This window comes from Drosophila tropicalis, unplaced genomic scaffold (assembly GCF_018151085.1).
Source record: "Drosophila tropicalis isolate 14030-0801.00 unplaced genomic scaffold, ASM1815108v1 contig_878, whole genome shotgun sequence".
In the NCBI taxonomy this organism is placed as follows: Eukaryota; Metazoa; Arthropoda; class Insecta; order Diptera; family Drosophilidae; genus Drosophila; species Drosophila tropicalis.
In genome coordinates, this window is record NW_027173374.1 from 13,042,960 (window position 1) to 13,054,687 (window position 11,728).

The following is an 11,728-nucleotide window of genomic DNA, read 5'->3' on the forward strand; positions in this document are numbered from 1 at the left end:
GTGTGGAGTCTAAAGGGAATAGGAATAGGTAGACCGAAATACCAAATGGCAATGTCGAAGATGCGGATGCGGATGCGAATGCAGTTGTGCGCCAACTTGTATTTGCCCACTTAGACAACGTGAACGAGTTAAAATTTATAGGTATTTCGGCTAAAATCTAGCCAAAAGTATAAACCACTTAGGCAGAAAAAGAGGCGGCAACCAGTAGACCCCACGCCTCCCAAACCCTTTTTTTTGTCCTTTTTGTTTCGTTGGAAAACTGCTGCACTTGGAGTACTTGCAACATAAATCAGCTAGGGGGAACACCGACAAATGCCAAGTTTTTGGTGGTTCTTGTAAAACATGAGCTGTGTGTTTGTCTGCGTGTGTGTGCACATTTGTGTGTGGGAGTTAAAAAATCTAAATAAATGACTAAAATTATACTTCCTATGAAATGACCCATAAGAACACGACGTTCTGGGAAAAGATCTTTGCCAGAACTGAAGCATCTAGTATGTATTAAATTCTCTAATTTGTTTTAATTTCTATTCTAAAACTATACCACATCACACATATGTACATAGCTAGCGAAAACTTTCAAACTTCTCCAAATTCTAATAGGACGAAAGTCTTAAAAATTTCAAACAATTTTCGTATTATAATTACCCTGTAAGGTTGCAAATCAATGCGAATAAAGTAAATCCTTTAATAAACTAATATTAAGAATTTCTATTCCTATTGAAGGCCCATAAATGTAATCAACAGATGAAAAACGAGTCAAAGATTCGTTATCTATAAACATCAATAGTTTGTTAGGCAACACCCAAGATAATAAGTGCCAAGTCAGCTATTTCAACCGAAAGGACTTGCCTAGAAAATATCGCATCCTCTTTGGATACACCATTAAAAAAATCTATTAACTTGTCTTTATCTAACTTTATTGTCTTCACTGTGAACTGATTCTATTTTTCTTGTGTTTATTTTCAGATTGAAAAAAAATATACTGTCTCGTCCAAGCATCATTGGCTTTTAAACGGTTTGAAAATTGAAATAAAAAAAGAATACAAATGGGAAATACAAAAACATTAACTCATACATAGTGGAGTGGCTTTCAGAACCATAGGCTGCCAGGCCCACCCCGCCCACAGGTGGAAAACAACAGCAAGCTGAAAAATGAGAAAGGAAAAAGGATTGCATTTAATTCCTGTGGTCATCCACATGGAGTGGTCTGGCTCGCCTTTTAAACACACGAGTGGCGAGAAAGAGAAAAAAAAAGGAAAAATGTAAGCTGCAAACTGGAAACTTCATTGTGAAATGGTGAAACAGGTGAGGACGCTCAAGAGAGACACAGGGAGAGAGGGAGAAAGAGAGACAGTTGGTGCAACCATTTGCAAGTGGATGCAGTGAATCCAACATGAGTTGCATATTTGCATACAAAAAGCTTTTGTGCTACTTTTACTTCTGCTGATGTCATCTCATTGAAACAAAATAAGTCTAAAGACCACATTGATGCATATTTTTTATTTGCTAGCCATTTACTGGCTTGTTAATATAAAAGTTTATACATACAAATATCAAAAGGTCACCAGAAAGGAACATTATATACATATATATGTATATGTATACGTATATATTATACAATTAGTTTTGTTTTAAATTAGAAATTGTCTGTTTTTTATACATTTACGTTAACCACATAATCAGACCAAGGGACTTTATGTTGACGATTTGTGGTTAAAAAGAAAAATACCCAAAAACGGAGCAGAAAATTGAAGACTACCGCAGATAATCCCCTGTAATTATACCTCAAATCGCTTAATTTTGCAAATCCACCACGATAATTAACTGAAAGTGTCATTAAGTTTTAAGCAGAAAATAACAGCAACAATGTCCAACACTCAGACTTGGAGGGGAATTTGGAGAACTTGGACTTTGTCAACAATAACAAGCAACGTAATTACGTTCCACAAAAAACACAAACAACAACAACCTCAAAACACAGAAGGACTTAAACAAAAAAAAAAGGGAACACGAAACAAGGATGTGCGGCAATATAGCAACTGAGCTGGGACTTTGAACAAAAGGACAACAAGGACGATGACGACGCCGACGACGATGAGGACGATTCTGGCGACTTACACTAAACATCCATTTGGGTATTAGCCGACGAGGCGGAAGCCGCACAAAGCGCGCAACCATTTGGCGCCCAAGTGTTTTCCACTGGGACACACGGCACGGCAATGCTCCAAGGACCACGGGCTATGGACTATGGACTACTGTCTCCTTTTGGCTTTGGCTCCGGCTTCATGTCCGTGTCTCTCGGACTGAAATGACCACACTAAGTGCAGGTTTACACAGGCCAATGATTATATAGGCGACTGGCAATGGCCATTGCGATGGCGATGGCGATGGTGATGGCGATCCTTATTACAGACTGCGCTAATTCCCGCTGGAAACTAAACTGTCACCCACATTGTTGCTACTCTTCTCCTTGCTTCTCTTGTTCTGTAGTCTCTGAGACTGACAAAAGCGCATGTAAAATGGCATCAAAAGCACTAACAAACAACAACAACAAAAAAAAAAGAAAACGCGATGATAAATACGGATGCCAGTGAAGAGAAGGGCCAACAGCAAAAAGAAAGGAAGTGAAAACAACTAAACAAGGAAACAATGTGAGTGAGTTAAAGAACAGAGAGAAAGAGTGGTTCAGGAAAAAAAAAAACCAGAAGAAAATTTCTGAGAAATATCAAAGAAGTTAAATTCGGCTATGCCGAAGTTTATATACCCTTGCAGTCCTTGACAATAATAATTTCACATGTTCAAAATTTCTTTTCTGCAACTCAATTCATTAATATACAAACAAAACAATTTTACTCTTCATACTATGTACAATTTGTTCTTCTTCTTCCCTCATTCCCTAAGCAAAGCAACGCACGCATACACATACAGTTTATGTAGCGTTGCGTCTGTGTGTGTATGCATGTGCTCTGTTAACAGATGGTGACGTAGTAGGCAGCAAGCAGAGCTGCCGGCAGCGATTGAACCGATTTATATAGACTGTAACTTGTGTTCTATTTATCCGATCAGGGTCAAATTTTGGGATCTGAGATTTTATATCAAATTCTATTATATTGGTAAATTTCATGGGGATACTCCAATTTTTGCAAAAATTTTTGTTCCAGAGCTATATGATATAGTAGTCCGATCCCAAAGATTTTCATACTTTATCTCACCCGGGTAAAAAAAAGCTCCCAAAAAAAATTTCATCCCGATAGCTCTTAAGATGGCTGAGTAAAACGCGTACGCACCGACGGACAGACGGACAGACGGACAGACGGACAGACGGACATGGCTATATCGACTTAGCTTCTTATGCTGATCAAGAATATATATACTTTATGGGGTCGGAAACGTCTCCTTCTGTGCGTTACAAACATCTGACCAATTTTATAATACCCTCTGCAAGGGTATAAAAATAGCTTAAATTGCTTCTCGAACTGCCTCCGGTTTATTGTTGGCATTGTCAATTGAGTGAACTAAGTTTCAGGATAAGATAAAAATATGGCAAACAATGCAATTGTCAAATGGTTAAAGATACTTTCTCCCAATTGATTTAGGTCGAGAAATACAAAACACTAATCAATGGAATGTTAATAATTAATCTAAAGTTCAATCAGCGAACTAAGGCCACGTGACATAAGCATAGAGTTTCAAAATAATTGGTATTTTAATCAATATCTATTATTTATATACATTCAACTTAAACCCATCAAGTATGATGATAAACACAGATAGAACCTGACATAGTAAACAAAATTACCAATTTATTTATTAAGTCTTATAGAAATATATAAAAATTTAGTTCTGCTGATGTAAGCAAACATTATCAGATGGATAAAGCAAATGGTAAAGAGCAACTTTAATTCACAAATAGTTATTTCCTTTTACTAGTTTTTTGCTGCCTTCATTCCAGGTTTCATGATAGCTCCTGTATGGATACTTTTGCAGCTCTTGTGGGTCAGCTTAGGAAGCCATTAAACTTAGTTAAAGAATTTTCTTTGCTGTTTCTTTATTCTCGGTTGCCAAGAGGAGCTAACAAACGTCAACATCAGAGTCAGCAGTTCCGACACCAAACCCAAACAAGTTCAACTTGCAGCAGCAAAGGAACGTAAATAAGTAACAAGAATATCCAATTATTTCACTTCTCTGTCTATTGTCTCTCTCTCTCTCTCTCTCTCTCTCTGTCTCTGTATCACTATGTCTTTTACTCAAGGATGTCAACAGCAATGATGGCAAAAGTAGCAAGGACACATTTTCTTTAAGAAGCATAAACAGAAAACGATTAAAATCCTTTTCGTCTTAGCTGTTTGAGAGCCCAAAGGCTTTAATAAATTTCCACATAATAAAATGAAATCTTTTGCCCAAACTTGCTGGCTATTAATACATTCACACATAGACACCCATGCACACACACACACACACACACACATGAGGTTAAGACAAGGATGGAAGAAAGTTTATATTCAATTCCCAGGATAAAATGCGCAAAATGCCTAGAAATCCATTTACGTAAATCCTCTATTTAGCATGCATTCAGGGCATTTTCATTGTTTTTTATACGTTTTTTTTTTCCCCCTCATATTCTTGTCTCTCTTTCTCACTGTACATCTGTCCATTTCTGTCTACTTTTCTTTGGTTTCCCCTTCGTCATCAAATTTCAAAGCTAAGCATTTAGGAGCGAAGGTTTGCCTGCAGTTTATTGTGATGGGTTTCCACATTTTAGTTTTTTTTCCCCTGTTTTTTTTTTTCTTGCTTTTTTTGGGCATCGATTGCTGACCCATTTGTGTGCCCGGAGGGTTCCTGTTCTGGTTTCCATCCTTATCGCTTATTTTGTTGAATATTATCGAATTTCGATTGTCTTATTCTCAAGCCCCAAGCGAAGCAACTTTGTGTATGTTGGCTTTTTTTCTAGTTCGCCCAAAATTATGCTTAGATGTCTGAGCCCCAACTGGAAATCCCAGGTCATTCTCTTCTTGTTGCTGGCAAACTTTAATCTCCATTGTTATGGTTGAAGATGTTTCCTTCCTATCCGCACCTTGAATTGGGCATCTATTGAAGATTTTTATCTTAGTAAAGTTATTAAAACTGCTACAGTACCGCATCTAAAAGAAAATAAAAATGGAAATGTTTAATGTTTAATTACTTATCCAATATTTCCACGATCAGCACGGAAGTCCATTTTAGGGTGCCGAAATTGAGTCCATTGAAAACTAAACTGAAGCCCTCGCCCTCAGTTGCATACGCTTTTATAGGCTCAGCCTCTTGTTGAAGCTCAGTTGGGAGCGAAATCTTATTCTTTCCCGCTTACTCTAGCAGTGGCTAGCTTATAAGAAGGTGTATGTGTGTGGGTGGGTGTACTTAAGTCGCCGTCTCACTGATCTTTCTCCCTCTGCATATGCGAGCTTGCATTTATGTATGTGGGAGTGAAGGAATTGCAGTATAACAGCAAGCTGCCTAGCTTGTAATAGAGTTATACATAGGTGTGTGTGTGTGTGTGTGTTTACCTGAAACGCCATCTTGCTGGTACTCTCTTTCATTCTTATACTCCCATATTTTTTCTGGGATAAGAGTCTAATGATTAGACTCTAATCATTAGACATAGGAGAGTGATTTAGAATTGATGGAATAAAGAGAAGCTTTCTCTAATTATTTCCATCAATAAATGGAAATGCAATAAATATTTAACTAACAAGATTTAATTGATCTTTTAAGTTTCAAAAATCGTCTTATTCTTAAGAGTCTTAGGTTTTTTAATTTAAGTCATTATATTTTGTGAAGTAGTTAATCATTGTTCAAACTGTCGTCTGCTAGAATGCATATCGAAAACTTTTGGTAATTAAGAATACAATTTTTGTTTTGTTTTTAATCTTGTTGCAATTTTCCCTCAATGTGTCTTAATTGTATCTCCTGCTCCTGCTCACTACTTTTTGACATTTGCCGCTCAACTTGTCCGACATCAAAAGAGCTCAAAGTGGCTTTCACTTTGCAACATTTTCCATTACTCGGTTGACTGAGCTCATCAAAGTAGTTCGCCACGGAAATGCATTTTTTTTACTTTGATGATGGGCTTTCCATTGGTCTTATCTTGGCCAGTTGAAAACTGCTCTTAATTGCACATCTCATTTAATTATGCAAGCAGAATTTATACTCTTTCTCTTTTTTTTTTTTGCTTCTCGCTCATTACGCTATAAACTTCAGGGAGGGAAATGTATTTCGTCGACCTTCTGAGAGACAGCGAAACGAAAGGAAAAGTTTTCTTTTGTTCCAGAGTCCAGAGCTAACTAATAATGCCCTAATCCGATTTGGGATTGAAAATTCATAGAATTTTCATAAAACCAACAGCAACAGTAACAACTGAGCACAACAAAGCTGAGGAATAAAACAATGCAAAAAGCAACAAAAACAATAAAATAAAAATGAATGGTCACAGGACGTGGTAAAAAATAAGAAGGACTGAACTCGGCAGCTCGGACGTGATCATCGGCAGAAAACAAAAGCGGAAGCGAGCCAAGCGAAAAATCCGCATAAATTTCAACTAATTACAATTTCAGTGTCCGGCATGGTGCACACATCCACACCCACTCATACACACCCACAGACATACACAGAGAGAGCTTGGCACTTTTTCAATCGATATGAAAACCATAACAATTACCAATACAAATGCCATATACAAATAAAGGGAACCAACAACAAAAAGTAAACTCAGGAACTGACCCACAGAATGCAGAAGGCGTATAGGAAACCAACCGAAAAGAAATCTATGAAGTCGAATATGAATGCTCTATATTATATTCATTTTCTTTTCCCTTGAAGATTACAGGGAACAGCAGTAAAGTTAATTTTTAGTTTGAATTGAAAACAGAAATTAACATGGATAAAGTTGGATAAGAGAAGTTTTTTAAGAGTATACAAAAAGAAAATGGTGAAAAAAGAAAACAGATTAGCTTTATGGCGAATGGGCGTAATGGCTGCGTATCTCGAGCAAGAAAGGAACAGAACCATTTTGTGGTCAGGGCCATGGCCATGGCTAACAATGAAGGAGAAGTTGCTATTGTACATCTCTACAGCTCTCCCACACCAACTCCCTGTGTTCCGGCTCCTCTTCGGTATGTGTATTTGTACTTTTGGCTTTCTGTTGTTAAACCCATTTTCGGTGGCCACCAAACGCCAGCGAACACAGTCGACCACAGTGAAAACTCATTAATTTATTCTTCTTTCGTTTGCTGAACTTAAAATAACAGCGTTAATCCGCTTAGCGGCTGTGCCATACGACTAAAACAACACCAGGCTCAGTTGTCGTCAAGCCTCAGTCCTAACCATGCCAGGGCCATGGAGCCATGAGGGCAGGCGGGGCTAGAGCTCTTGCTCTTTATGGCAATCAGAAAACTGTGGTTACCATTGTGGATCTTGCTTGCTGACAATGACAATGCGAGTGTCGCGCCGCCAAACAAACAAAATGAATTAAGGAAAACCGCAATGACATAGTTACAGTGGCAAACACACACACACATACACCCAGAGATAGGGAGGGAGAGAGAGAGAGGAAGATCGTGTGTGTACGAGAGACTAGTTTAAGGATACGCATATCCCTTATGAATTCAAATTGTGTGCAATTGTCAAAAGTGCTCAAGTTGTAAACTTATGTAGCTACCAAATTGTTAGACAAGATGAAGACACAAAAGTCAGAGGCAAACTACTGACCTCTGGGCTAATAGTTCTGACTTAAAAGCTTAAAGTCACAAATGAGTGAAGGATAAGTAAACTTCTATGAATTGGTAATGTGTGAGAAAAACTTTTACCTAGTCAAAGGAAGTAAATATTCAAAAGTGACGTCCTTTGCAGGACCAAGCTCAGAGAGGTCTCTAGATTATTTTCCTTTCTATTGTCCAAGTCTATTAATATTAGTTTTGCTTCATTACAATTCACGTGTACTTAGTGCATAGGAAAAAGGCAAATAAAGGATATTAAATTCCGCTAAAATTGTTACAAGAAATTAACCCGCTCACATCACATCAAAGTCAAAGGAAAATGCCTAAGAGACAGAGAGAAAGAGAGAGAACAAAAACAAAAAAGCAAGCAAACTTTGATTTAGTCATTCTCTTTTTTGCTTCCTTTTCTTGCCGTCTTTTTCATCTGGATGGTTTCCTTCTTTTTTTTCTAAGGCAATCTCTTGTAGTTACTTCGGCTTTTCATTTATCACAGTTTAGACGTGCTGCTGTCAAAAAGAACACCCGATTGGGCGGCGCTGGTGGCCAAAATGTCCTTTTAATTAGTGTTTAATTGAAATGCAAACTGGAATTTTAATCGAAAATAGCTGCTTGCCAAAAGTTTAGTTTGACTTATCCGCACATTAAACAGTTTGCATTGAATAATTTAATTGCTAATCAAGAGAAACTAAGAACTCATGCATTAAGCACTCGTTATGCTATTTAAAACAGTTATTAGTTTATAATTTTTAAGACAATTTGTTTTCTTTTTAGGAAGGACTATTGCTTAATCATTCAAATGAGCATTCAAATAATTACAAAACAACCTTTAAGAAAGAAATTTTTAACCAGATTAAAGTGTCAGCTCCATTGTGAGTTGGTTTTGATTTTGACTTTGATATTAGCCGCTGTCCAATGCAGACTTCCTTATGCCTCTTTGAGGATGAAAAGATAAATAGTTTACGATTTTAATCTAGGCAATTTCGGGAAACCCACAAATTTGTTGTTTAATGGCCCTAAAATTCCACTTAAAGTGAAAATTGAATAAATATGCAAATACTTCGATATATGTAAGTCAAATATGCATTTAAGAAATTATTTTGGCTCGAATGCCGTATTAATAGCAATGCCAATGAAATTCATTCAAGTTAATAAGCTACTTAACCGACTTTTCATCACCAGCACTGCACAGAGAATGTGTGTGTGTGTGTAAATGTGGTGTATGTGTGGTAGCAATGGAATGCATATAATTATTTCCTATAGCAAGTGCATATTATTGATATAAAGTGGAGAGTCGGCTGAGAATATTCTGCATAATTAGGTTGAGTGCCATATGCACTGACCACAAAATGGAATAATTAAAGGTCTACCAAAGGTACAGAAGTTAAAGTGAGAGTGTGGGAATAGTGAAATGCAATTAAAATGGGATTATGTATTATTCTCTTGGCAATTTAGCCAAGTAGAGAACTACTTATACTTTTGCATAGTTCGATAGACTTTGAATAACATTGAACTCAAAATTTAATAGAGTTAAACAATTTCTAAATCTAGCATCTAGCCATATACAGATTATTCTTAGAAATCGATGTATTAAAATTTTTAAAGTATATAGACGATTCATGCCCATCGATTTCTTATTAATTCCATTGGATCTATGCATTTTTCCAGAGTGTTGATAGATTGATGCAATGTGCAATGGTATCATTAACATCGACCGAAGGAAATATCAAGCCCAAGAACTCCAATAGACAAGGTTGTTCCGATACAACAGCAGAATAATCTTCATATGAAATGAGTCCATCTCTGTCTACATCGAATTTTTTGATGATAAACTCACACATATCCTAATGGGAAATGAAAATAATTATAACTTAGAGAGAGATCTTGAGCTTAATTCTAAACTAACCGCTCTAAGTTCATTGATTTCATCTTCATCGTCGCCACTGAAAAAATGCTCCACTGCATTGACTACTTGTTCACGATCGATATAGCCAGTTCCCTTGGTATTATAGACCTAATATAGTTGTTAAAAAAATATAAAAACTTCAATTACTTAATTAACGACATCTACCTCGAAAGCAAATTGCATTTTTGTAGACAAATCCTTGGTGGTATATAAAGTAAACAATTTAATCCATGCCTGGGCACTGAAATATTTCACGTCGGTGGCAATGGCCAGCAATATACGATCTATTAGCTTCTCATTCGATAGATTGAATAGAACCAAGAATAAATGATAGAACTGTGATTTTTTCATCATTTTGGCTGTTGGTCCATTGCTCAAAACGAACTTGTAGTAGACAATTAGCAGACAAGTGACATCGGTATGGGTTAGATGCGTGTTGACCGATAATTCTTTGGCCAAACCAGCGTACAAAGCAGCAAAACGACTGTTCTGCATGCTATCGATAGTCCCATCTAAATAATCCATTTTCTTTCGGGACGAAAAGATTCAAATACCAAGTCGATCTTGCTATAAATATTGGAAAAATGTGCCCAAAAAAAATGAGAGTTTAGTAAGTAATCTAAATACGATGTAAATTTAAAGTCAAGGAAACATTGATGAAATGAAAATTGTAAGATTTGTACTTTAATTATAGTTAGATTATCTAAATATCTTACGTAACAACTTGCGATTGATTTGAAATTCGAACTCAAAGATACTTTTACTGCCTAGATGCTTAAACTCATCTTTAATATGCCAAAAATGTTGTCCAGTTAAGCAGATTTCAATTTGATGTATTGCCACATCTTGTTTCGCCTTTTTAATATCAAAATTTTTATGCGAATTAAATTGTTACAAATTGTCCTACTCAACATTTGCAGATTTAAGTGTCTTTTGAATACCAAAATGTTAAAATGAATCAATCAAAAAATAAGGGGGAAAATGCGGAAATCTCTTTCTCTTTAAAGGCCTTGTGCAAATCCGTTAATACTTGTTGGTATATTTATACCCTTGCAGAGGGTATTATAAAATTGGTCAGATGTTTGTAACGCACAGAAGGAGACGTTTCCGACCCCATAAAGTATATATATTCTTGATCAGCATGAGAAGCTAAGTCGATATAGCCATGTCCGTCTGTCCGTCTGTCCGTCTGTCCGTCGGTGCGTACGCGTTTTACTCAGCCATCTTAAGAGCTATCGGGATGAAATTTTTTTTGTGAGCTTTTTTTTTACCCGGGTGAGATAAAGTATGAAAATCTTTGGGATCGGACTACTATATCATATAGCTCTGGAACAAAAATTTTTGCAAAAATTGGAGTATCCCCATGAAATTTACCAATATAATAGAATTTGATATAAAATCTCAGATCCCAAAATTTGACCCTGATCGGATAAATAGAACACAAGTTACAGTCTATATAAATCGGTTCAATCGCTGCCGGCAGCTCTGCTTGCTGCCTACTACGTCACCATCTGTTAACAGAGCACATGCATACACACACAGACGCAACGCTACATAAACTGTATGTGTATGCGTGCGTTGCTTTGCTTAGGGAATGAGGGAAGAAGAAGAACAAATTGTACATAGTATGAAGAGTAAAATTGTTTTGTTTGTATATTAATGAATTGAGTTGCAGAAAAGAAATTTTGAACATGTGAAATTATTATTGTCAAGGACTGCAAGGGTATATAAACTTCGGCATAGCCGAATTTAACTTCTTTGATATTTCTTTTTATTTTCTTTTCTCTTTGGAGGGGTTGTCAACATTAAGGATCTTGTGAGTTTTCCTCCCCTTTCGTTTTGACTGGGAGTGTGTGTAATGGAATGTGTGTGTGTGTGTGGGTGGATGGGTGTTCGGCGTGTGTATTCTTTCCGCTTGAAAGGTCTTAACACCCAGCTCGGCACTTTTGTTTGGATTATTATATTCGCGTTTCTCACATGTGCTCAAGATGATGTAATTTTTATGTTTCATTTTATTTTGTAAAATTTTCTTGTTGTTTTGTTATGGCTTTTAAATTGCTGAAGTAAGTAGGCT

General features: G+C 36.6%; 1 protein-coding gene across 1 annotated transcript; it reads right to left on the bottom strand.

Moving 5' to 3' along the window:
- Positions 1–9,296: 9,296 nt before the first annotated feature.
- On the bottom strand, positions 9,297–10,300 carry sowi (solwind). Its single transcript, XM_068300970.1, has 3 exons — positions 9,820–10,300; positions 9,655–9,762; positions 9,297–9,592 (listed from the first exon to the last, which is right to left on the bottom strand). Exons 1-3 carry the CDS (start codon positions 10,177–10,179, stop codon positions 9,401–9,403), a joined length of 660 nt encoding a protein of 219 aa, XP_068157071.1. The 5' UTR covers positions 10,180–10,300; the 3' UTR covers positions 9,297–9,400.
- Between the last annotated feature and the right edge of the window lie 1,428 nt (positions 10,301–11,728).